The sequence below is a fragment of the Ooceraea biroi genome, chromosome 3 (assembly GCF_003672135.1).
Source record: "Ooceraea biroi isolate clonal line C1 chromosome 3, Obir_v5.4, whole genome shotgun sequence".
NCBI lineage: Eukaryota > Metazoa > Arthropoda > Insecta > Hymenoptera > Formicidae > Ooceraea > Ooceraea biroi.
Window position 1 is genome coordinate 9,885,257 of NC_039508.1, and position 27,779 is coordinate 9,913,035.

At 42.5% G+C, this 27,779-nt stretch overlaps 1 protein-coding gene across 6 annotated transcripts; it reads right to left on the bottom strand.

Moving 5' to 3' along the window:
- On the bottom strand, window positions 1-27,307 carry LOC105276859 (rho guanine nucleotide exchange factor 17). 6 transcript variants are annotated; one of them, XM_020030900.2, is made up of 24 exons: window positions 26,558-27,307; window positions 24,966-25,202; window positions 24,149-24,704; window positions 22,224-22,682; window positions 20,886-21,189; window positions 20,340-20,640; window positions 10,900-10,977; window positions 8,363-8,440; window positions 7,859-7,963; window positions 7,073-7,189; window positions 6,247-6,533; window positions 5,205-5,345; window positions 4,917-5,011; window positions 4,614-4,836; window positions 4,313-4,404; window positions 3,936-4,203; window positions 3,720-3,830; window positions 3,336-3,575; window positions 3,170-3,237; window positions 2,722-3,048; window positions 2,405-2,578; window positions 1,826-2,109; window positions 1,505-1,531; window positions 1-1,158 (listed from the first exon to the last, which is right to left on the bottom strand). In XM_020030900.2, the coding sequence occupies exons 1-22, from the start codon at window positions 27,047-27,049 to the stop codon at window positions 1,847-1,849; spliced, it is 5,016 nt and encodes a 1,671-aa protein (XP_019886459.1). In that variant the 5' UTR covers window positions 27,050-27,307; the 3' UTR covers window positions 1-1,158; window positions 1,505-1,531; window positions 1,826-1,846. The 6 variants fall into 6 exon arrangements, with proteins under 6 accessions (XP_019886459.1, XP_026823862.1, XP_026823859.1 ...); XM_026968061.1 differs by having other exon boundaries at window positions 2,405-2,575; window positions 22,224-22,637; window positions 26,558-27,064; XM_026968058.1 differs by having other exon boundaries at window positions 22,224-22,637; window positions 26,558-27,064.
- Between the last annotated feature and the right edge of the window lie 472 nt (window positions 27,308-27,779).

Here is a 27,779-nt window from a genome sequence, read left to right on the forward strand (position 1 = left end):
TTTTTTTTTTCTTTTTTGGCACTTTAATAGTCGTAAGAAATATAGATCTTTATATCCGCTAATTGATTTAGGCCAGTATTTTGATACATGTACACATATATAAGCTCGATTCAACACTTCGTCAAGTACCATCACATTTCACTACCATCAATTTTTCGGGAACGGTAGTATGCTTAGCCATGATTCAGCTCAAGACAGAGTCCGTTTCTCTCAATTAGCACATTCAGTTTTCTAAACAATTTTTTCCGCGCAGTACTCTTCTTGCGAAGATTTTATCTCGAAAGTTTAGTCTCGCACACTCATCCCCATTTTAAATATACAAGGTAAGAAAGAACAACTAAAAGAAGAAAAAAGGATTCGCGTGCGCGAACCAAATCCAAATGACACAAACGTCAAAAGAGGTATCGTTACGCTTTAAAAATAAAATGACAAACGCATTTCGAAACGCCTTTTATACCTTTGTGTCATTTAGAAGTTTAGCTCAACACGTGACTCAATTCTGAGACCATGTCCTCGCGTGTACAATGAATATGAATATATATCGACATTGAAAATTACATTGAATACAAAATTCCACAATCTTTCCGTACGATATTGTGACAATTTACCAAAGACACGTGCCCAATTCGAAATGAACTAAAAATAAACTAGGATATATTATTTTATTATTTACTAATTTGCTAATCTAATATGTTGACCCAATTGTTTTTAATTTCTCATTTGGGATAAACGGATCAATCTTAATATCAGATACGTAGCTTGATAATCGAGCATTTGTCGTTGATAAATCATGTCGCACCAATCTAGCGCGATTGTGATTTGTGATACGAACAGACAATGGTGATCCGTTCAAAGATCGCACATCGACGATAAAGACAAGTCCGGGATTGTCCTCGATCGGTCGGACTCTCGCGCGAACTGTGGCCGATATTTCTTTACATCCTGAGAATAGTGTAGCTCCCGCATTTTGCTCTTGATCCACTCGGCTAATATCAGCCAGAGAACTCTTCCGCGTTCCTTGAAAACTCGGCGCGCTGGCGCGCTGGCATCCTGATCGGCCACGATCAGACGACGGCGGTGACGTCCGCCCGCGTGCTGCGCATACAACAACGATTCCCACGGCGTATCATGCCGGCTTTCGTTTACCGCGACCCTTGTCTGCAAGTTTTATTGCAATAATTTTCTTGTATAATACAAAAAGAAAAAGAGGTGTGTAAAAGTCACATTAGATAGTTTGTTTTGACTTGCTCTTTGTGACAGGGTATAATTAATTTCTCAGTTTTTTTGCTTCATTACATTTTGATATTTACGATTAAATGTAAACATGCCAAAAGCAACCAAAAACAGGGTATAAACTTTGTAGAATATAAGGAGTTTACTATCTCGAAAAACAATTTTATATAACGACAAGAACAGATAAGAAATCATAGAAATCTGAAGGCTGGAAGGTGGATGGATACATCATATTATGCTTAAAATTTCAATAAAACGGTACAATACTTACTAGATGTAAAGTAGTTACTGCATCAGTCTGAACGTTATTCAGCATGATGGAAAATTCTATTTAGCTTATGGTACCAATAAAATGTTATGCATAGTTTTATTTTAATGTGCAATTTCGTCTAATAAAACTGATTGCTCGAAAAATGAAGAAAAAACAAAATCATGTTTTAAAATAAGTGAAAGATATCCCCGTTATTCATTTTTCGTTTTAGCGTGCTTATAAAGCGACGTGACATAGATGTTTAACGATCAGTTGAAAAATTCAGTGCTTAGTTATCCTCAGTGAAACTCAGTGACCGTAAAGATTTTCCTTGTTCTTTACCTGGGGCCGTATAAGATCGTATCACACTTTCCACAACAGCAGGTGATTGGTAGAGTCCTCGCGACCGGCCTGCAATTCGGCAGACGCTTGAGGTCCACGGAAATCCTCGTAACCATCTCCACCGGATATCACCAAGAGTTTTCCGCGATTAATGTTGTTTTGCTGCGTTTTACTCGACTTTAGCGAATAACGATTCACTTTTGGACGAGGATCTGGTTTCGAAGGATTCGGCGTTTCCACGCAAGTGAGAAACCGCACGTGTCCCGTATGCCCGTGGGGAATTCCTGTGCAAAACGTTAGATTTTGCTAAATAAACATTGATTCAAATTTTGTATAATTTGTTGAAAAAACGAAAAAGAAAAGATTGAAGGCTGCATTAAATCTATTATACTTAACATTTCAAATATAAAATGTATAAATTGTGGCGTCAGGTCCTACATTAAAAGAAGTTTGACACTGATCATTCGCTCCTGTATCCTTTCACGTGCGCAATTTGGGGTGTCGGCCAGTTTTCTAATTATATCGCGGAGCAATAATAACAGCGATATAAACGATAGAAACGATGACGTCAATACGCACCAGTCACGATCGGCGGCTGCGACATCCTCTGAGTAGATGGCTTTATATGGGGAATTGGCACGGTGAGCAGCACGCCGGCGCTCGTGCCGATCCAAAGCAACTCGTTGCAAGCCAACAGTGCGGTGACTCTGAGACAGGCGGCCTTGTGCTGTCGAATTATGTCATCGCAACCTGCAGCAAGTTTAATGCTTCCGTTAAAATAAATGTCGTCGTAAGTATAAATGCATCTCGTCTCACGATGCGATCAAATTACAGAACTTTTATTTTCCATGCTCTCTTAAATCTTTCTCGACAATTGTTCGAGATTTGAGACTTACTGGCAAGCATCTTGGTGACAGCTGGCGCGATATTGATATCCGTCAGGCACTCGTAGTTACCGGAGTGGAAGAGCCTCAACACAGCGCTATTGTGTAATGAGATCCAAACACCTAAACCCCCGGAATTTGCCATACAGGAAACGGCGCGGCTCACGTCACTGCTCACGATGAAAGTGTGCTCGATATCCAACGTGTGAGTGTTGAGAACTTTTACGCTGTTGTGGCAGCCACACCAGAGCTTTCCAGAAACGGACAGCATTTTAGTCACCGGTGATGCTACCGTTCCAACAGATACCGTCGTTGGATCCGGAGTGTTCCATCCACCGGCTGACGTGATAAAGAAAACAAGTGAAACGAAATTCAATAAAGTGGAATTTTATCATATAGATTTTATAAATAGTTTCAATATCAAGCGTAAAAAGATATTATCGAGTATCGAGGATCGTACCGTGGTCCCGAGCGTAAACGGTAACGTCTCCATTAGCAAGAGAGACAAACACCTTGTTATCCAAGTATCTGGAACCACAAAGCAACCATTGCAATATCGTCGATCGCGCAAAATAATATCCTTATTCTTTCGTAATAAAAAATAAAAGAATTAACGAGCAACTTACATGATGCAGTGCACGCTGCTACCATGCTGAATCTTCACCTTGTTCTTCTTAATACGGATATTGTCGTTGCAGTTGTACACGTGAATGCATCCGTCCTCGGTTCCTAGCCACATTGTGGGCTGATTCACCTCTTCCTCCGTATTAGTGTTGTCGATACTCGATACATCGCCACTTAGAGTCACGCTGCCCGTATCTGCACATGGAATGTCGTCCGAGTCTGAATCGTCGGAGCTCGAGCTACTGTAAAATGTGCGAAAAAAGATGAATATTATTGTACGCTTCATTGTTGTCTTGTAATTAATAAATCGTGTCTCTAGCCACGAATCATTTAACACTGTCGAATTTCCGAAATTTCGCAATTTACGCTCGCGATCGGATTATTACCTGTCTAATTGAATGTTACCGCCACTGGCATCCACGTCTTGCACCGATATACTTATTCCGCTCTTGCTGTTTGTGATGAATGGACTGTTGTTTGATGTGCACGAGTTTGAACTAAAAAGATACATTTCCTTCTTCACTGATTTAGTCGGTTCAATTATCTCCCGTCGCCAGCAAACAATGTCTGCGCATCTATCTGTGCATACGTCCATTTCTTACCCAGGTGTGCACGCAGGTATTCCAGCGACGCAGAGTATCCTAGCGTTGCAGACTCCGTTACACGATGTAACTTGCGGCGGTTCCGGACTTAGACTCAGCACGCACACTTGACCGACGTAACCGTCGCTGTTGCAAACCCAGACGTCCTTCGATCCCTGTCCATTCGCCAATGTTGGTGCTGCGCAGGTAAACTGAAGTCCCGCTCGCGTTTTTCTGATTGGTAAAGGTCCGACGAATTCAGGACACGGTCTCCTGTCGGCTGAAAGTGCTGAGGAAAATGGAAAATGTGTGACCGATTGAAAGATATCGAGTATCTCAATCGTTTTTATATCATGTTTCATCGTCTCGTGGAATACTTGGCATGTGACATCACTCACCGAGTTTTTGTTTGGCTTCATTGAAGCTCTCCTCCCAACTCGCGCGCTTGTCTGGCTTCGCGAACATGACGGATATATTTTCGATCCCAGTTCTGTAAGTACAGTACATGCAATAAAATCGATCACAGGTTGTAATCGCAGGCAAATTATGATGATTTAGCGATTCATTTTGTTCCTACAGCAATTAAGAATTCAAACAGTTTGCACGTATCGCAAGATAATTATACATTATCATTCATTCTTCTCCCTATGCATAAATTTTGATCTAATTCTCATTTAATTCTCGAAAGAATTTGCTTACTGAGTATTGAGTGTGAGTTCCAAGCAAGCTAACTGCGAATGCGCTGCGTTTCTTTCCGCCAGTTGTCGTTGGGCCTGATTCAGCATATCCTTGATAAGATCTTCCAACTGTTGCTTGGCGCCATGCAGGGTAGCAGCGAGTTCTTGAAGCTGAGTCAGTTTTGCACAGTCTTCTCGTAGATGGTCCACTTCACGCGCCATTCGTCTTAAATTCTCGTCTTTGGCTGGAAACGATATCTCTCAATCATGCTCAAATGCGGCTAATCAATGAAAAAAGATTGATTAATTCGGTATTTTACAATACCTTTCATGACCTCGAGATCATCCAGCGGGATTCGCATCAACATTTTGTACTTGTTCGCGTCAAGCAGACCGACTAGGCTATTTGGACATGTGCTCCTGGAAATTTTATTCTTTATTATTCTTCTTTACACTTATTATATTTCTTTTGCTTGCTAAATTACATTTAGCAGAAAAAGTTTATCGATTGGAAAAAGCAAGTTAACAATTGACGTTGCGTCACACGGATGCAAGTTGCAGTCTTAATACAAATCGTTCGACGAACCATAGGTTTTCTCGCAAAAGTACTTACGAGGTCGATGGTTTTCTTATCGTGCCGCTTCTACGCTTTATGCTTGTGATGACGAGGAGATCGGAGAACAGAAATAAAGCTCGTTCCTTCCGCGTGCCTTGATTCGACGCTATGGTGACGAGATCGTGTCGAACGAAAGCTCTACGGAAGAAAAAATACGGATAGCGTGTTGTATAGTTCGATGAATCCTATTGTCGTGCCGTGGTCAGCTTCCATCACTGTACGCATCATTATTGGTAATCGATAGCCCGACGGCCCGATTCTCTAGCCCGACGGCTAAATAAGTCCAATGGAAAAACGATGTAACGCGTACGGCACGATTGGCACAGATTGAAAGGCGCGTGAAATGGAACGACGCGACGGTTCTGTCGCAGCGATATCTTGGACGATTTATTGGAAAATGTTACCACTCTACCACTGAGACAGTAAACATTTTCTCATCCATTTGTATCTTTGAAACTCGACTCGAACGGCTACTCTAGAACGGCTATTCCAAAAGACGTCATGCGACCTAGCGGGTATTTTGTTTTATATACTTATGAATGAAGAAAATGCCAAATGTGCGAGAGGTAAAATAGATTTTTATCAGCGGAGTCAATTCTGTAAAATGATCGAGTACAATGCGTAGAGTGACCTTGGTCAGTTCTTGATATCTTCCTGTTCTTTTCTTGTATTTTGCCAAAATTAAATGTTCATATGTCCCCACGGCTCGCCCGCGCCAAGGTGAAAAACGATTATCCAATGTAATAACTATTTTCCCGTTGCGATAAATCGTCGTGCGTGCATAAATCCGTGATTGAGGCATTTCACTGACGTGAGCATATTACGCTGAAAAATGATCGTAAATCGCGGCTGCAACCGTCTCGACCGTAAATCTGTAACCAACTGCCTTCGGAGAAAGCAAAACTAATCAAATATATCGTTCTATCGTTGATTCGTGATATCAATACGATTTATGTCGATTTAGAGCGGCTGTTCGTACCGCTGATAACTGACGTAAAAAAATCATAATGGCAGAAATCGGTTCGATGATTATTATTACCTGTCGTTCGTTACAATGCCAGCGAGACCTTCGACGAGAGCTTGGACCTCCCTCAACGTAGTCTGCTGCTGTTCCCACTCGAGCGATTCCCTTTCCGTACAATTGATCTTCACGACCAATTCGTGCACTTCCTTTTGCGCGGCCTGCAGCAGCTCGTGATCGGGATGTGTCGGGTCTGTATGCTTCAGTAACCTCTGAATCAGCAGTTCGTACCGCGGGATCTTTTGCACGGGTTTGATCAATAACTGGTCCAGCCCCAACTTGCCTTTGTGCTCACGTTCCATCGTCTAATTATAACAAAAATTCTGATGCCGTTGTGTCCATTGAGAGCTTTTTATAATTTGCCTCGCATAATTTTATCCCAGACTAGAAAGATTAACTTTCGTCCATTTTAGATTTCTAATAATAATAATATCAAGCTTTCTATATTTTGAAACTTGGCGTCATTTGAAAAATGGCCTGCGAGAACGTGCAATAATACGTAACGTATAATTGAACATTTAAAGAAACTGATGCTCTTCGCATTCCGAAGTACAAGATGCCAAGCATATCGAAGATGCGCGGGGTTTCCATGATAATCCAAGTGGTAAGTAGGCGACGATGACGCCGGCAATCAAGTAACGAGTTAATTATATCGATAAAATTACGAAAGGTCAGGTTTGACAGCAGTGCTTTAAGAAACGACGCGTGGAATGAAAAAATTTTATATTTAATAATAACCTTCACGTTGCAAAGAGAAAGAGAGACAGACAGACAGACAGACAGACAGATAGACAGAGAGAGAGAGAGAGAGAGAGAAATGCAGCAGACAGAACGTGCAGCGTACCTCGAGAAATCGTGCAAAGGCTGGCTTCGCTTGGCACGTTGTTTTTATCGCCTTCCTTGCAGACTTCCAATTGTCCAGGAACAGAGTATAAGTTTCCAGTACCACCGGCTTTGTGAACTACGAGATAATACAAGCTTTTTATGTTTATATCTCTTTTTACATCTTACAGCACTCTTATTAAAAATTTGTTAAACAAATAACGCTCGACAAATAACTTGGGGAAGGCTATACTTGAAACTATAAAATAGACACTGTAAAAAATTATTTAATAATAAATATTCCGTAACGATGCTAGAGATTTCATTGTATAATAATAAGAAATATATATGTATGTGTATATGTAATCACATTTGTCGCGTAAAACGCTGCGTAAAAATTTCGATACACTAGAATTAATTCGTAGCAAACAATGGTGAAGCAGTAACGATTAGTTTCCCGATGCATTTCACCATTCGAAGAAAATCCTGAAAAATTGCGTCGCAATGTATTTGTTATATAATACACGGTGTACGGAAAGAGTGTGTGTGTGTGGAACAATACAAATAAATGTATTTCAAAGATTTAAAATATTCGTTTATACAAGGAGATGATATGATCACGAGGTCGGTCGATTTATTAACACGGACCGGATAGAAAAATACACCGGCAATTAACATTACGAGATCTGCTGACTGTGTTAACACTTTGAAGGAAAGTTAACAGCAAAGGTAGATAATGTTGCGTGCATAATTTATTACTTGTCCGACCACAAAGATATCTGCGCATCTAGTAACAATATAAACTCACCACATCGAGGAAGACGTCGCCGATCGTCTGTCTGAGTTCCCAGGTGTCGAGTCGCCTACGCAGCTCCTCCAAGAATACCTCATGATGGCTGAGAAGCGCGGGGATCTATAAAATGCACCAACGTTTCCCGTCAACAACTTAATCTCTGATTGATCGACAGGCAAGTGAATTGTTATTGCGTAATGTGTGCATCGCGAATATTACGAGATCATGTCAGAAAGCCGATTAAACATCAAAATGTCAAAGCAGATTATCGATCAAGTATCCGTTATTTTTTACAACGGTTCGTCAGCAACTAATTAATGGTTAGCAACTTGCTAATTAATCACCGCTTCAAACGCGTCTCTAGGGATCAAATGGAGCGTTTCGCGATTCACGGCGCTTGTCGCAAGATCGAAGATGGATCGATTCAGCGCGATTAGATCTTGCTCCTGAATCTGTGATCATCAAGCTCTCCTTCACCTGTATACGACAGTAGCATTAATATATCTATATGATATTTACCTGATAAAATATCTCGTCGACCGTTCCGGCATCCACCAGACCGGCATTCTCGGGACTCTTTAGGGGTTGCAGGTATTTCTAGAATGTATATCAGATAATGAAAATAATATTTTCCAAACGTGCCAGTAATCTTTCTGGCTATCAAACAATTCTTTATTAAGGTAACCGAGAATACGCAAGTTGCTCTTTTGCCAAACCAATGGTAAGTATACCCTCATTTCTAACTAGAAAAATTTAAATTTCTATATTGAAATTACGACATACATAAATTATGTAATAAATAAAGATGAAAAAAATTATTCTTATACGTCCTATGCGAGCTTTTCGATTCTTCGTTCTTTGAGCCGAAGAAGACTCGTGAGTTTAGACCGGTAGAATTTCAATGCCGAAGGAGAAATGAATTAAGTTTAACTAACGCCAACACCATTGATATCGTGATCAAGACAAGAAAATACTCGCGCGGCTTAAATTGTACGTCCTCGACAGTTCGCTTCCTATTATTTTTCTAGGTCGCGTTGGCAACGTGAAAAATGCGGCAACCCTTTCGTCATCAGCTATAATGTTAGCCGTCGTTAAATAATCGGCAAACGTGCCGACAACGGTTCCCGTTGTACGGCGTTATTTATAAAATATATCAATCAAGTCGGTCTTACGCGCCATTGCGGTGACGTTGAGATTCTGCGGATATAGCACGAAAAATTCTTTTCGATTATATCTCGAAAAAACCGCCACGTTCTACTTTGGAAGCCTTTATAATGTACTCTTGTTCTTTCTTTCTCGACGAGTTTTCCACGAAATAAGATTTCGTATTTTCCTTCTTTTCTCTTTTCTTCTTGCGAGTTTGCGATGCAATCATTTTATGGCGATTAGTGATAACTGACAAGTAAAAGATATTCTCAAACGAGTCCGATAAAAGCATTAATTTCCCGACAGTGACAATCGTGACATCCTGCGTACATTATCATAATTGCTTCACTTGCTACTGTTATTACTTAGACAGGGCAAAACAACGATGCAATTAATGCGGTGCGTCGTTCACGTAATTATTTAAAACAAAGTCTCGTCATCGGTTCTACAACCAATGTTTTCCCCGGATAGCTTTTATTAAAGCGCCAACTGCAGTCCGCGCAATTGTATGGGGCACGTTGCACGTTAATGTGACTCGCGTCTCACGCTGCACACGTGAACATCGAGAGAGCACTTCCGGCACGGTCACGAGCGGCATCCGTGTGTGTTCGAGAAAGTTGTGTTATTTTCGAAAACTTAGATGTCTTGAAAAAGAAGAAAAAACTCTACGTATGCGACATCTTTAAAATGGCATCTGCAATTTTTATTCTGTTCAGTGTTCACGCTTTGTTAATGACATCCACGGCTGGAAATTGAATTTGGATAAGCGACGTTGTTGTCATTCCGAGCGCCTTTGCGACACGCGTATTTGTAAAATCGCCTTGCGCATTATTGGATAATCAAGTTGATGACGTACCCTTCAACGTTTATTAGATGCATTATACCACTAAACAAAATACTCCACGAAGGACGCAAACCCGCGCAATCAACGTGCAGAAAATTCAATTGCGAGCACAACGCAACCTCGCGAAAGGAGGAGTAGCGCGATCTATTGCATTTAATGCGCTACCTTGACACGCACTGCCAATAATTATCAATAATTACTTACGAATTTACGCGTTACAGACATACGAAACAATGTTTCTGTATTTAAAGCGACACGAATAAAACCATCGCGGTATTTGACAGTAACATTCTTTTTACGGGACGTACGTGTATATTACTGCTTTGTCGTGTGCATTAATACACCACGACATTTTTACCTGTGTAAAAATAACTTTCTCATCGTTTCATTTATTTTAACTGTAAATGGACTTTTTATCCAATGACTCCATCGCAATATAAAGTTTATTGTTACAGCATGGCCGTTCGACTGTTTAGTTTCCAAAACGAAGGTAACGTTGCTACGTGTTTAATCGCAAATGCGTCTCTTACAATATTATGTAAGCGTACAAAACGGTTCGATTTCCGTGACTATTTGCCACGACCTGGTATTCGTGGTCTATTTCCGCTGTTTAACGAAGAGTGATTATGAAGTCGGAGTGGAAATTTAATGAAACAACAGGCCGGAGACGGTGTGCTTGAATCGAACGGGTAACAACTCGCGCGGGCGGAACTCTGTGTTGCTTAATCGGAGCGAATAAACGTACGGGGGTGTTTGTTTACAAGATGCAAAGACGAATATCAGTTTCAATGTGCATAGATGCAACGTTGTTTCTTCCGACGTAACGCGACTCACGAGAGATTGGCCTGCGCAATTTTCTGAGCGAGTTCGATCTGTAATATTACCATGAAACAAGATTCACCGTATCTCGGTAATGTTATGAAAAAGATTTTCATGATTAAAAGAAAATGTGAATGAAAAGAAAAAGAGAATTATTATGTTTTCTGGAAAATATGAATTTTGTGCGGATTTGGTCTGTTTTTCTTGCATTTATCGGGCCGCGCGCGCGCGCCATAAATGTACTCACATTGACTAGTATCTGTAGCGCCTCCACGTAGGAACGTTCCGTGTCGTAAAGCTCCACCACCACGTGGGTCCTCGTATCCTGCAACGTAGAAAGGACGATCATTGAAGTATTCGTTGAGTAATGTTTGAGAAAAGGAGAAGGAGAGCGAAGGAGACCAAACACAGCTGTCACTTGATGATGACATTGCCTCGTGATGAAGATCTCACGTGTGCGCCTTCCGTAAGCACACGTGCGTGCGTACGTACGACGCAATGCGCTTGATTATGGTGATTATGCAATACAGATGACAAACTGCACCTTGGTGTTACGCATCATTATGGATGCAAACACGAAAGATATAAGTTCGTTACGTCGGCTTTGAGATTAAAGACAAAGTACTTGAAATCTAGAGGAATAATGTGTATGATATAATGAAACGCGCCATTATACCAATTTATCGTAAAATACTTTTTCGACTTTGAGATAACATGTACAGTATGAGCAAAAAATCGATATATGCAGACATGATCAAATAATTATAACAATAATACACAAGGTTTGTTTTTAATTAATTCGACAAAAAGATTAAATATATTAAAAGACCTGATCTGATCTGTCTCTTTTAAGAGGGAGAGAGAAAAAAAAAGAGTACGACACTTTGGAATTTTTTAGCGATGCTTGAGAGTCACTTGGTACGTCAGAAGCTTACTCAACATTTACTCAACCTATTGGAATGTTTTTTTTTTCATTCAAAATTAGCTCTGGCTAGTCTATAAACATGAAAAACGAAAACTACCCACGCGTTCGGAAGAGACGCGCTCGTTATTCTCGCTGTCCACTGACGGCTGACTGATGAGTTTGCGATCAGCGTTCATCGTCATCCTGGTAGGCCACCTGTAGCGAGTTTCCGCGAGCATAGACCTTCATTCGCATACCAATCTGATCAATCAATGTGAAAATGATATCGGTCGTCCTGTGAAATTGAGCCTCACCGCGAAACGCGTCCAACTTACAATGTGCCGGTCTCTCTCAGTTTGACCTGTTGCGCTTGGCAGAAACGGCGAAACCGAAGCAAAACTCACGAGTACAAAAGGCTGTTCTCTGAAAAGTTTTATTCTTGGGCTTCAAGTCGATCACGCGTGCAAATTCTTCTCGCCTCTTCTCACCTCGATAAACTGCATCGAAAGAATAACATTTATACAATGCAATCTACGCGTTTCTATCTTGACTTTTTAAGCAGAGCTAAATACGTGAAATTTTCTATGGTATTAGCTTTCAGGAAATGAAAGCGAAAAGAGCAAGGATAGCTACTTTGAATGAAAATATCATCGGAAGCTGTCGACATTGAAAATTACACAAGTTCCGACTCGAGGTAAATGGTAAAAGGCAGACTGCCCGTATGAAATCGGTGCACGTGTCGAAGAGAAGAAAGCTGCGTCTCGATGTGTCCGTAGTACACCTACTCGGCGCGCTCCAACGCGCTCAGACAGCGCCTCTTTAAAAGCTCACGGGGGAGTTTGCGCGGAGCTTTCGCGCCTTGAAACGATCGCGCGTCGAACGCGTCGTTTACGAACGAACCGACGATCGCCCGTTATATTTAGCGCTGTGACTAAGGGTCCCCTCCTTCTAGTGAGCTTGTGCAAGCTCGTCCGCCGGCATGAGCTTCTCTTTCTCTCTCCTTTTGCGCTTTCCGGCCTTTCCTCGTTGGAACAAGTTGTACCCGATTACAGAATCGATTGTATATTATCGATTGTACTCCCTCTATTCCGTTGTGCGAGGATAATGATCTTTTACATGATCGTTTAATTACGCAAGCTTCTATTGCTAATTACTTGCAGAGTTATATCACAATCGCTTTGCGTTTATCCTTACGCCAGGTGAACAGTCTATGTACATTTTTACGTTAATATTCAAAATCGTACATAATTGTAATTAAATTTAATTGTAATTAAAATTTGCCTGCAAAGAAGCTGCGTATAAATTCTTCGTAGTATGCTCCTTCTTACACTTTAGTTATTGTGCCGTCTTTTTCATTCTTATTGCTTTCTTTTTTACTTACGTATCTATTTCTTATTATTATATAATTTTTTATTATTATGATTTTTCATTTAAAGCCTGTATGTTTATCTCACACAGTAATGTTTTAAACGCAACTTTAGCACGTCTCTTTACCTTTGCTATATAGATAAAGTGAATTACCGCATTCGATTATCTGCCTTGTATTGGTGTTGCAGTCTGATGCACGTGATTTTATTTGATTTCTGTCGTAGCCGTAATTCCATTATGTAAGTTGATACTCTATTACCCGATCACTTAGTTTTACGCCTGCTACATGTATGCGGGAGATGAATAAATATTTTGTCAGACGGAGCGGTTTACCGAAGGTTATTAATTAATTTCCACGTGATCAAATGGAGCACAATTTCGCGAATCTTTGTTTTCTAATCGCGATTAAACACTTTCAACGCAACACAACGCTATTTTAATTTTTGGCATAAAAAAAGTGTGTAAATCGGAACAAAACGATATCTAGACCTTGTTTAAAAGCTGCACCACATATACGCAACCACTGTTACCGTTTCGCTTATTTGAGCCTAACAAAACAAACGGATGGCATGAGATGATATAACGCTGCACAAGCAAATCGAGAATGATATAACGCAAAGCGATTGCATCGATCGAGAATCGATCCGAACGTGGTAATCCCATTCTCGTGGCTTCCATTCTCGAGGAACAACAGACGAATTGTCAGATTCTGATAAACATGATGTACTCTATTCATTCTTCTCCTTAAAAATGCTGTACTTTTAATCTTTTGTTATTATAAAGTCCAAATATTTGGTGTACGAAAAAGCATCGTTTAATCTTAAGTTATCTTATTGATTTATAGTTGTATTGCATAATATTGTAATAGAAAGAGAGAGAGAGAGAGAGAGAGAGAGAGAAAGAAAACTAAGAAAAGTTGATTGAATTATCCATTCGACAGCTTTCAAACTTGATTAATTTGATGTAAATTCTATCGACTTACAAGAATACAAAATTATAACGCGAAATAAATAACGCGTTTGATCGCATACACATTAAAACAAAGTTTTCCACAGAATGTCTATCGTTAAATATCTATTAACGAGAGTTTGCAATCAAAATGTTTTTAATATATTCAATCTCAATTATGCGAGACTATATCACGCGTCCGTAACCTCACCCGCACTGTCACTGCCATATCGCTATTTATTATTAATATGGCATTTATTAACTATTTGCACGTGTCATTATTTATCTATTTATTGGGTCCAGTATGAACAGAGAATACGCTTCGACATGATGGTGGATCTTATTTTCGCGCGACGTGCCAGAGAACGAGACATTCATGATGATCGACACCGATCTATCTCTGCCCGATTGTTCTGTTGTGTAGCACACCGCACGGATTATTACTTACTAATTTGTTGAAATTTATCAAATACTATCGAGAGGACGAGAAACACCGATCGTTTGAAATATTTTCAATACCGGGATACTTTGACGCACACGTTTGATTCTGCGGAACACGAGCGGAACACTGACAGATCGCAACGGAACGATTCCGCAACAACCTGTCCGCCGCAGCTTTCCGCAGCGATATGCAACAGCTAGACGTGGCGTTATGCCTGAAACTGGCGACCGTCGCACAGCTACCAGGAAGCTGATCGATGCCCAAGAGAATAGCAGCGGCGGAGAGGACGGAAGCTGAGCGTCAGGACGCCGGCGCACTTTTCACGTGGATTACACGCGTCCCGCCGTATCCTGACGCTGTACCACCGTCGCCATCCTTTCCCCTTCGTGCGACCTTGTCCTACGAGGAGACGAGGTCTCGTCCCGACCTTGCATCGAGTCTCCGACGTAAGCTTTTCAACGCTTGCCACTGTGCAACAGGTTTGTGTCTAACGTCACATTTGCGGACAGAGATTCAAACATATAAATGTTATTCTATAATTGATTTTACACACGCGCGCACACACACACACACACACACACATGCACATAAAATATTTATAAAATTCATACTTGATAAAATACATACTTGATAAAAAAAATGGTTGCAGACTTGCACGCTGTAATCGCGAACTTGAAATTAAAGCTCATTTTAGCAAGGAATGTTGCTTAACAAGAAACGACCATTGATCGTAGTTGGATTTGCTGGTAGACATTTCTGTTTTACGATGTTCGAGAATCCGAGGAGACCAAGGTACTTATTCGCAAGCGCGTAACCGTACATTTTGTTCTTTCAAATAACTTTCAAAAGATCTAATTCATAGCCGTACGGCATTTTGGTTTGTAAACTCTCGAAGCTCGCTTCGAGAGGCAGCAAGCTTATTCTCCGTTTGTTCACGCGCTCGCGCGCTTACTCGGACAGACTTATCCCGCACTGCGGCAATGCCTGGATTCACGCCCGAATAAACTCGTCCACGTGAGGATTCCGTTAAAGAAGTTGAACGCACGATTTATGCAAGCCGAGCGTGCGAGAACAATGACCGGCTGGCATTGCCGTTTTACGAAGGCGCGCGTTTGTATTTACCAGCAACGAACGAGAACGGCAGATCGATAAGCCTATCAAGAGAATTCAAATGCATCGTAATAAACAGATGTCTATTAAGACCGCCGCCGCTTCCTTCTTATTCGATAACGACCATCAATTTCCGCCACCCGCGCGCGTACGCCGGAAGCGGCACAGCGTTGCTGCCAGAGGAATGATGCGTCGACGATGCATTTCAATGAAACAGAGACGCGACGAAAGGAGAAATGGAGCCTTTTCAACTGGCTCTTTAGCTGGATTATTTCAATTCTTGAGTCCTAGTGACTGCAAAATAACTCGGCGAAATTAGATCTCAAATAGACTAGCAAAAGCCGAGATACTGATTAATGCAATCGTCCACGAGTATTCGTTTCTCATTGTTTCAAATATAAATCTCGTTCTTAATCAGACTTTATTGCTTTTACATTAATAAAACCATCAGAAAGATAGATAGATAGAGAGAGAGAGAGGGGGAGGAACTTTCTTGACAACAAGACTAGATATAAAGATCATCGTGTAGCAGCGGGAGTTGGTTCAAAGGGGCAATGTCGACGCAGATGTCATCGAGACGAGCGAAAGGACAATTTCTCTTTGGAATACGTACGCGATTACGAGACTCTTGGCATTCGCGCGCTCTGAATTAGTCTATGAGAAAACATTTTTGCAACGTGCCGCGGTCCATATTTATTTCAGCGACGCTTGTTTAGTCTGCGCTGAAATCTACGGCGCGCGTCAGGATGCAGTTTCATACTTTTCCGACGCGCTTTTTACAGATTATAAGGCTCTCTTGCAAGATGAGATATATCGCACCGCTCGCTCTTGCCGCAGCATACAAATTGCGCATGTAAATCCATGTTGATTCACGAGCTTACATCATTGGTTTATACGCATTTGAAATAATAAACTTTATAAATTAAACATTATTATATGTATAAAAAGAATATATGCACGAAAGCGTTACGAACGGTATGAAATAACGTGCAAACAACAAGCTTGTAGTGTAATAATCAAGTTAGTAAGTTATACATATACAGGGTGTTTCCTAAGTAAGTAGACAAACTTAAAGAGGATATTCCTTGGCTTATTTTAAGAAGAAAAGGTCATATAAACATATGTCCTAAACTGCTTTGTTTTCCAAAAAAGTACATCACTGTTTTCGTTCACTTTGCGGATAGTGTGCTTTTGCAGTACGAGTCAACAGCGGTGGGGATGGAGTGGGGATGGTCAATTTTTGAACAGGAAGTTTGCCAATCGATGGATCGGTCGAGGTACTCAAAGACCAAACCATTTATGGCCTGCAAGATCCCCAGACTTAAATCCAGTAGATTTTTTTCTATGGGGACAGCTTAAATCTTTAATTTACGCTACACCTATTCAAAATGAAGATCTCAGAAATCGCATAATAGATGGATGTGAAAGAATACGTAACACTCCAGGTATTTTTGAGCGTGTACGTCAATCAATGAAAAGGAGAGTTGAGGCGTGTATCATGGCTGCAGGTGGACATTGTCAGCAGTTACTGTGATGTTATTATTTTTCTTTTTAGTTACGATTTTCTTTTTCGTTATAATTTTTCTCTTTGGTTACTATTGTTTTTCATTTGTTTCATTTGCAAATAATACAAACTGTTCTATAATAAACGAAAAGTGAACGAAAACAGTGATGTACTTTTTTTTGGAAAACAAAGCAGTTTAGGACATATGTTTATATGACCTTTTCTTCTTAAAATAAGCCAAGGAATATCCTCCTTAAGTCTATCTACTTACTTAGGAAACACCCTGTATATATAACTTACTAACTTATTAAGCTTGTTGTTTGCACGTTATTTCATATCGTTCGTAACGCTTTCGTGCATATATTCTTATATAATATATATATACGAGACGAGCAAAAGTTCGTACGACATGAAAATGCAATTCTGTTTACTTGCAATGAACACAAGTGCTTCACGCGCGCGAAGGCTGAATCGATCGAATTAAATATCGCGCAGCGGCGAGTATTCTCTTGCGAAACCATAGGCATCAGCCGGCGGCCAAGTGGTTTATACGTATAAGTTAAATATTTAAATATTTCCCAGGGTAACGTTGCTGTGGCGAATGGTGCAACCACTTTGCCCGCGCGCGTTGCACACGATTTATTCATAGATTATCCGGCAACACACATCCTGGTCCACCACACGGTCGCGTATATAGATGCATCATGCCGTCGTTTCATGATCACTCGTCGATCCGATCAAAATGTCGCGAACCGTTACGAAAGCATCGCTGTCGCTGATTTATGATCGCTCTTGCTGTTTGCGCGCTTTGAGAAATCAGCCCGGCTCGGATTCGGTAACATCCGGCTTCAAAATCGTGACATTTCTTCCGCAAGTAGAAAGATTTATGGATTTATGGGTGTTTAAACATTTTGTAAAATATTCGATTAAGCAAATGCATTGCATTGAAGAATGTTACTTTAAAAAGTAGAATTGTATGTACGAATATACAGAGTTATGTCAAATCTGCGAAAAATACAAAAATATATCAAGTCCAACTTGATTTCTGAATCATCTTTTTATTGGCCCTCCCTTGACACCAAGTGACAATTTCTCGAGAAAGAATTGTCCAAGCATTTCTTTTTGTTTTTTCGAGAACATTGCAACGATATTGAATGTAACCGCGTTTAATATGGTGCATGCACGAGATTCCTTTACATTCTTTTGAGAGTGCCACACACATACACACACACACACACACACACACACACACACACACACACACACAAAAGCGGAGAGTACATAATAAAAGTCATCGGGTGTACCGATGCCACCCACGTGTCTAGTCACGTCCGCACCTCTCAACAGTCAATGAAACCACGATTACGCTATTGTTCGAAAGTTTATGGCCAGCCGACGAGTCTTTCATTATTTCCCTAGCACGTATCTCTCTCGCACCATACGCTTTCTCGCGCGTGTCGTCAATTTCTACCATCGGGACCGCAGTTTCTCTAAACTTGCACCGATAAGACAGAGAATTTGTATTCTCGGGACCTCATGTGCTGCTCCAGCATGTCGAGGAGAGAAACTTGCTACTTCAAGAACGCGCAACTATATCGGAATACTGCTTTAACTCTCCTTGCCGCTGTCGCTACTCCGATATCAAATGATCTCGGTGACACCGAATGATATATTCATTAACGAGAAAACTTAATGACACGAACGTTAAATGTAATGGATCGAAAAATGATTTATTAAATTATTTCTACATTCTTTTATTCTTGTTATCTTAAAATGTGGCTGCGATAAAATAGCTTATCGGTCATTACGATAGAAACATCATTTCCTTTCAAAGTTGTCAATTTTTTTACATCATTATAATCATTAGTACGACAACGAGGCGGCAAGAAGCGTAGCCAACGTACACAAAAGTAAAGCCAGATCGTAAACGAGTGGTAAAGGACCTCACAAAGTGCTTTCTCAGCGAGGAGCTTATCGAGCTTTACGCGGTGCTTGGTGTTTAGTATTACGTCATTCCCTTCTCGATGAAGAGAATTCATGAATGGAACGCAAAATTCACGATGCCCGGGGCTTGTGACGTCAACGATAAACATGACGTCCATGGAAGGTCTGTCGTATTCACGGTTCCCTGTTGCCCGATGAAAACGCGACTACGTACGAATGCACAGCTGATATTTAGCGTGCATTTTTATCACGAGGATGCGCGTAAAAATGAAATCTTGAAATCGTCAAATCGAAAATTTCGCGTTTGCGTGACGTTTATAACTGGTGCATCGAGGTAATGCCATGTATGCATCTCGCCTCGCGTGATAAACAATCTCTGCTTTCTCTCAACGACGAAAATTTGCTTTCTTTCGTGACTAATTTCCGCCGCGTGTGGGCATCGTCGCGATATGCTATAAATTCTTGGAGAAGCCCCGTTAATCTTCGGCTGGCAATCATTCCTACGAAAATTCGGCCATGTCTTAAATTCCGATAAAAGTTAGAGTGAACCGGATCTATTGCATTTTCCTCCTTAAGCAGAGACGATACTCGATGACGACTCGTGGTCACGAAATGACAAATGCACGTATACTGCGCAAGGTCGCACGGTTGCGTCAAGATGATCGCAATGCCACGGGAATCGTCGCATCGACGTCGAAGACCGCTCGGTCCCCAGGTACGCCTAACCCGCCAGGAATATCCGCGTACACACATCCCCGCCGTGCCAGAATCGCATGTGTAGAGACACTACACCAATCTCGAGTGCACTGGCCAAGGCACAGACAGACTCATCCGAGAAATATGACCGTACATTATTATTAGATTATGTTTTCGGCGCTGGAGTCGAACAAGCGCGCGAATGCAAACGCACGGTCATTCGTTCCGTTCGGATTTGGGAGGATGGGAAAGTTTACTGGCGCTTGTGATGCCTTCTCAGCTACATGTTACAGCGCACGATGCACGAGCCAGAGATACGAGCAGATAAGCCTGATCGGCGTCTTTGTATCCGAAGAGAAACGAAATTCGAGGAAGAAACGGAGTCAAAATTCTTTGGCTCGCGCTCATGCCACGCATTTAGCGCGAAATGTCAGCTCCAATCTTGAGATTGATTCATCTACCACGAAGGAGACGCGAGAAACCACCTCAAATTACTTCGAATGAGCTCTTGGTTACTTCGCGTACTACCGCGGACTTGACTTTGTACAAATTTCAACGGGAACAAGAAAAATTGAGTAATTATTTTCGACGAGACAACTCGATTAACGTTATGCATCTCGTGTAAGTTGTAACGCGTACGTACGCACATGACAAACATACGTCTCGATACTATGGACATCGTGCACGAACCGTGAGGATACTTATCTCCGTGGTATCGCGATAAATGAGCGTAACTGGCAATTTATATCGAAGCGAGATAATCTGACTCACGTTTCGATGCGCCGGTGCGCGAGCCACCCTCTCCGAGGAGCCTCTCAGCAGCTCCGCGAGCAACTCGGGACTCGGCCCCGGAAGTTCCTCGAGTTTGGTCGGGCTCGAGGTCGTCCGATGGTGGCAAGGCGTGGGCGGCTCGGAGCCGTTGTTGTTGCTGCCCGCATTATACGAGAGATTCGCCGAGATCTTTCTGCGAGGACGAAGACCTTCCTCGAGTGCTATGTCGGTGGTGCGTGGCTTTGCCATTTCGGCCTCCAGCATCTGTCCGTACGGTCCGCGAAGAGGCCTCTTGCTGTATCTTGAGTGAGAATGAGACAACGAACAAGTTACATACTACATTTTTAACAAGTCCAACGAGACAGGAGATCGAATGATCGAAGAATCGAAACGCGCAAGAATTCTTTCTTTACGCGCGATATTATTTTACCACGGCTATTATTAACGCGGATTTGAGCGGCAGTGGAGTGCGTTAAATCTGCGCGCCTTCGTATCAAGCGCACTTCCGTTCTATTTCGACGAGTCCGGCGTAGGTTCTCCGGTTACCTTCGAGGCGTGTGGCCCTCGCAGTCCGACAGGTCGCTGGGCGTCGCAGGTGGCTCGTCTCTCTCCTCGCTGCTCTGAGCCGACAGCTTGTTCCTGTCCGCGTCCAAGGGCTCCGGCCATTGAGTTATGTACACGCCCTTCCTCCTCTTGCTGGTGTCGCCCCGATTACGTCTCGCTTTGCCGGACGGCGAGGACGCCTCCGAGGGTGTCTCGCTCGGTGCCTCGCTGCCCTCGCTCGCTTGACTCAGACGCGGTTCCTCCGGGGGTGGTGTGATGATTACCTCGTGCGGCTCTATCCTGCTCTCTGAAAACCATTTTCGCATCGTTATTCCTTCATCGTCGTTAACGATCAGCGTTTTTCGATCGACCTTTTCGAGATTCACTGGGAAGGGTTTGATTTTTTGCGCGGCAATTTGCGCGAATCCGATCAATCGTCTAAATCAGACTAAATGAAGAATCGCACCTTTTATCAACGCAGAGTCGAATCAAATAGACTAGATGTATTTTTGCTCGATGTTGGACGGCTGAAGAGCGGAATGGGAATCGAAGTACGAGGGAGAGAACGAGAGAACTATTTTCATCGGTAGGAACACGGGTACAAAGGTGCATGCAAGTTCCATGTTATTTTACGCGCGGCACTATTTTCGGAACGGTGGGTGCCAGAGTGGAAATAGACGTTTGAGCGTCATTGAGTTATAGCCATCTTCATTGATGACTTCACGCGCGGCCGCTCTTGCGCGGCTGGAGCCACGCTATTCACAATAAATGATGAACCGGCGCGCATTTCTCAACCGATGACGACAATTCGCATCGCGACGATCATCACCGTTTCTTCGCCTTGTTCGTCCGTTTCCTGCCGTTGTTTCCTCGCGATGAGCAACGCCGCGCGAAATTCGGGCAAACAGATCTCGTTCGCGCACGCGGACTCCCACGCGAGGGTATTTCCGTTTTATATCCTACCAAGATACCTTTCTCACACACACATACACAATCGATCCGTTACGACGAATGGAGACTCTTCTGAAGCTCTCTAATAGTTTTGGAATTCCGGTATGTCCGTTGTCTTGCTTTCTTTTTCGAGATGGAGGTTCTTTTTTTCTGTTAAAAATAATAGCGCGGTTGGAAACTCCTGAGGTTTGTCATTAAGAGAGACAACGAGATAGAGAACTCATCTTCTAAACAATATAATATTATAAAATACAACAGCCGTACACGCGCACGAAATGAAGAAGGTATGTTTGTTCTTTACCTCGAGCTGAAGGTATTCAAATACTTTGCGAAAATATAACACGCAATGTTGATACACGCTAGTAAATATTTCTGTTTCTTGAGATCTACCTTTCTGAATGGTTTCCTCCGCGCCTTCCACCATCGGATAAACCGTCTCGTGACTAACCACCTCGACGGTGGGCGCGTCTGTTTGTGCCAGATCGACCCTGGGCTCGTTCATCTCCGGAACCAAAGGTTCCGGGCTGGTGAGTGCGCTGGAAGTTGCCAGACTGTCTGAGCCATCGCTTCTCGGTCGGATCTCCTCGAGATTTCCCTGTTGAGGAACACCCAGACCCTCGGCAGAACCAACGGCGCTATCGACGCTGGGCGTCGAAGTCCTCGGACTCTGCCGATTCGGACTGTTCTGAGGTGTTGAACCACCTGGAGTAACGTCACCACGACGACGAGGCAACGTACTCGCTCGCACGTCTTTGGTCTCGGAACGATTGGATGTCGCAATCGGCTGGGTTTTCTGTCGATTCGCTGCAAGTGGAAAGTGCGAGTTTGCGCTGAAAGTAAAATCTGCATCTTGCAGAAATTCACGCCAAGTTAGTATTTCGAAGCACTTTTCTCTCTCTCTCTCTCTCTCTCTCTCTCTCTCTCTCTCTCTCTCTCTCTCTCTCTCTTTTCTTAAAGCGAATGTGTATTGCGCGTCAGATTATTAAAATAGCGTTGACGTAACAATTACAGTATCACTCTGGTAAATGAAAAGTTAAGCATCTATTACTGCTGTATATTTACGTGACAATCCACAAAAATAAATGTTCACAAAAATTCGAACGAATTCCCCAAATACTCTAGTGCTCTTGCACCGAGCAACACGGTGGGACCATCTCTTGATCGCGAGAGAAGGCGAGACGAGACACGGCAGAGATGAGAGAGAACCAGAGGAAGTCCTAATTACCTCCTCGAGTGTCACGTAAGTTTGGCAGCGCTCTTAGACCGAGGAGGTGGACCATTCCAATAATAACAAACAGACCGTGCAAGACGAGAGAAGATCTCGGAGATGCAAAGCAGCACGCACCTCGTTGGCGGAGTTCCGAAGAACGTGCTGACCGATTAAGATGTACGATACAAAACTATATCCCGTATTATTAAATAAAAAAACAGATTGCATAATTTTACGACATTCCGTTTTTGATCTTATAGATATCGTAAAAAGATATCTTGTGCTAATTATGTTCCTTGTACGAACAATAGATTTTCGTGTATTTACATGGAAATTATCTGATTATTCGGTAAAATTTATCTAATCTCTGTACAGCGTAAATAGCATTCAGATAAATAAATTTGGCTTCCATATTCAGTTCCGGAAAGAAAAGACTTGAGCAAGCGCGGAAATCCTGGCGACGATATCTCGGCAGCACCTGCTTGTCCGTCCTCGGTGCTCGCTTTTCGTGCGTAAAAAGTGTCTCGAAAGATTTGTTGCCGTGGAAGCATGAAATGTTTCCGACTTGCCAGCGAGGCATCACGTTTTCGCGCCTGTGCTATCGCCTCAAGATTAGTTACTTCTTACTCACAAACAATTTTCTATATTATTTTCCGTAATAAAACATACTCTTTTAATGATAAAAGCCCACTATTAATAACCTTTTTTTCCTTCTTTCATTTTTCTTAAACCTTTTTTGTTTCGATAATCTTTAATCCCTTATATTAAAATTATAACTTGATATTCTTATTATGCAACCGCTATGTAGTTCAGGGTTGAAGCCTAATGCAAGGCTGTCATCATGATGTTATTTTAGAGTTCCGGGTCTATAAAGATATTTTATAACGATCTGCATACACACACACATACACGGAATCAAGAGAACAAAGTCCTAAACATATTTTTCGAGTATGGCGATATTGAATTCAATGCAACAATGATTGATGAACGATGACGTAAATGTTACGGTAAGCATAATGTACTTGCTGTAATTATTTTAATTAGACCCAGCTGTCAAGATACCTAATAAGCTCGGCTAGCTTCATAGCGTGCATAAAAGACTTACCTTGATTAAAGTCCACCTGGCCGAAGGAGGCACTTCTGTAGGGCGCGCTGACCCTGTGAAAACCGAGCAACCCACGCGGTTCCAGCCTGGTGATGGCATCCCGGGCCTCTCCCTCACTGCCACCAACGGAAGCGGCATTCAGGTTATCGCACAGATCGTCCACACTCGTAGCACTGTCCACCACGGAATCACTGTACTGTCTCAAATGTTTCACCGCCTCCGCACTGGCGTTCGGCTCACTCCTAAGGTCACTGACGTCACCACTGTTTCTCTCGAGTTTGCCCGGTCTCGAAGATTTCCTCGAGTCGTGGCAGGGCTTCCGGTACACATTGTTTCCCGTGCGATCACTGAGACATTCTTCACTGACACTCTCACTGCGGATGATCGTTTTCGGATGTTCTTGTCGTTGATGTTCCTGGTGCTGCTGCTGCTGCTGCTGCTGTTGCCTTTGCTGAAGTTGTTGATTGTTGCCGCCATGTTGACTACCCTCGCTATACGTGTAGCTGCGATGAGATGGACGAGTGTCGCAACGGCCACAATTTGGACTCGAACCCGTCTGAGAAAAGTGTTTAATTAGATTTTACTTGATTTACGGTTAAATTTGAATCATCCTAAATTTGAAATATCCTTACTTCATATAATTGGAGTCTCAACAACGTACTTGTAACAAGTAAGTATGCTTCTTGAATGCATGGACATAAAAAAATGTAAAAAAGTCTAATGATGAGAAATATATAGAAATATATATAATATATCACTCGTTTTGCATAACAGGAGACTTTGAGCTCTCATCTCTATGGACGTTGGAATTCCTTACCTGTGGATAATTTTGAGACAACGGCTGGTATCCGCTTGGAGGAGGAGAAGAAGTCTGCACTCGCGACGGTCTTCTGGGTGGTGGAACCGGTGCTGGTCCTTTCAGTTTCTCGGTGAGCTCGCGAAGGCGTTCAGCCTTCTCGCTGCGGGGGCCGGAAGAGGACTTTTTGCCACTTCCTCCTCCGCCCCCACTCCATCGAAACCTGTGCAGTCGGTCCACCGCTATCACTGCTGGTTCCTATAGTTGGACAGAAGGAAACAAATAAATTTCGCGATATCAGTAACGTTTCAGTTCATAGATACGTTAAACAAATTCATGAAATGAATAATTTGCCTTTTTTACCAGTTACCTGTAATACTATCTAGAATGAACTTAAACCTTAAACCTTCAGATAAAATTTTTGAAAAAGTAAAACAGCAATGTTGTCCAGTGGCAATAGGGATGGCAGAGAGAATACTCCGCGAGTAAATGCAAAATTCGTCATAAACGCAAAATGTACGTCACGCTTGTATAATGACTGACGCGCGTTAATAGTAGCGACGCGCAAACGAGAGGATGTCACGCGGACGAGCGTAATCATAGCAAAGTGGCAGACCTAGGACATCGAAAACTCACACGTATGCGTTTGTAGGTGTCTAGTTGAAGAAGAAGAAGCGATATTCTATTTTCGTCCTCGTCTCTATCTTTTCTCCGTCGGAACGGTAACATGCTACGTCGCTACGCGCGAGGCGATCTAAAAGTCGAGCGAACGGGCATGAATATCCAATTTAACAAAACATTTTAATGAAGGAATCAAGATGCAGGAGGAACTTGTGGGAAGATTAAGCGCAAATTTTGGTGGGCTGACGAATTTTCTTGGCCCAAAAACATTGAAACGTTGCGAATATCTCGGGACAAAGTGTAAATGTATTAACAGTTTCATAAAAATAAAAACAAACTGAACAAAAGAGATAGTTATACACAAGTCTACTTAATAGAAAATAATAGTTTTTGTTTTTTAATTAAACGTATCTTAGAAGTAAAGATTTAAAGTAAATTTTTCAAATGACATTTTTGGAAAAAGAATCTACTCTTCCAATTCTTTGAAAGATTCCGCTATTTTTCTTTTTAAGAAAACAAAATGTAATGTCATATATCTATTTAAAGGAAAATGAAAACAAAATATTGTTTCTCCTAATTGTAGCAGAATAATACACATCGCAACTAAGAAGAAGTTAAAACTTTCCTCAGGACAAAGGCCATCCTTGAATCTTGACAAAACCTGTTTACAATGATCATCTATGATAATATCGAATCTATCATTAGCAGTAACTCATTATTCGGATATCGAGTACCTGCAACGGCCTTGAGACCTACCTCGGGACTGCTGACATAGAGTCTTTCGGACCTAAGCCACTCCACCTTGTATACCACCTCTCGCACCTCACGGGATCTATGCGCAAAGATTGATTCTCGTGCAAACTAGACGAACGCGATCGAGTGCCCATCGGGAAACGATTATTCACTGACGAGTTATGAAAAACAACTCAAATCGAACGAAAAAGCGTGCAGCACTCGATCGATATCGATGCGCGATCGATTGAAGCGAGTACCTGGAGCTTGAGCGTCTGATGCTTGGTCCACTGCGCGAGCTGCCGCGGCACGGAGACGGTCTGCGTCGTCGTCGGGACGCCAGACGAGTAGCCGTGCAACGTCGAGGATGAGGAGGTCGGCGTCGTTGTCGGCGGCGAGTACGACGACGTTACCGCCGCCGCCGCCGCTACAGCTGTTTGTGGATAATGCTGTTGGTGGTGGTGGTGGTGGTGGTGGTGATGGTGATGATGTTGGTGCTGGTAGTGGTGTGGCTGCTGGCTAGTGCCGATGTTCCCCACCGACGTTTGCACCGTGCCGCGACTATTATTAGCGAGCGTCGGCGTCGTCTCCACGACGTCCGTGGCATAAGCAGGAAGAGGAGACGTACAGCCGCTAGCGGTACCTCCGCTAGTAGTTACAGTCGGATAACTACTAGCAACGATCGAAGGACACGACGATGACGACGGGGACGTCGACGAAGACAACGTGGACGACGTCGAGGCTATCGTCATCGAGGAGGAGACCGCCGGCGGGATCCGCGGAAGTGGAAGTCGCGATCGTGGACCGATGCAGCAGCAATCGGTGATGCTGGCAAGATCGATCGGCGGTTTCTCTGTCACAGATTTCTCCGTCAGTCGTTCCCGCGAATCGCTCTCGTGAGAGTTCCGCTTCCGCCGACGTTCCTGCGACTCTTCCCTGGGATTGACCGGTGGCAGATTCTCCTGGAACGGATAGACCCGAATACTTGAGAGAGATATATATACACGTTTTTATTTCGAGAAACAATTTCTGCGCTACACTTTACCTGCTAAAAATTTCACATTTTTATCCAAATATATCGTAAATTCTATAAAAGACTTGGATTAAAGAATTTAAACGTCGAGGAAGAATGTCGCTAAATTTCTTCGAAAATAGAACTATACTACTGACTCGCGAAATCCTCAAGATTTCTCGTACATCTTCGTTATTTATGTATCTGCTATCTCTTTGTACTTTACGTCCTTATATCCGTTTTATTTTTGAGTGATGCGTCTTTTTCATATCCTTCCATTTCTCTTAGGCATTTCGATCCCTTAGCTTAGGGACACCCTGTGTTTCTCGCGTTGTCTCGAATGTATCTCGTATTTTTAAACTTGCAACGAAATGACGTACGAGAGACGAGGCGTATCGTTGCGTACTCCGTTTTCGAGGACCGCGTCGCGTTTCATAAATCTTCTTCGCCGCATTGCTCCTAAATTCCAG

Excerpts from the sequence above, each read along its gene's own strand:
- LOC105276859 (XM_020030900.2), bottom strand. The coding sequence starts at position 27,049 with ATGACGATAGCCTCGACGTCGTCCACGTTGTCTTCGTCGACGTCCCCG. Across the intron at positions 8,441-10,899 it reads CGCTACAGATACTAGTCAAT|AAATACCTGCAACCCCTAAA; the intron begins GTGAGTACATTT and ends TATACATTCTAG. Across the intron at positions 3,576-3,719 it reads GGTAACATTCAATTAGACAG|TAGCTCGAGCTCCGACGATT; the intron begins GTAATAATCCGA and ends CACATTTTACAG.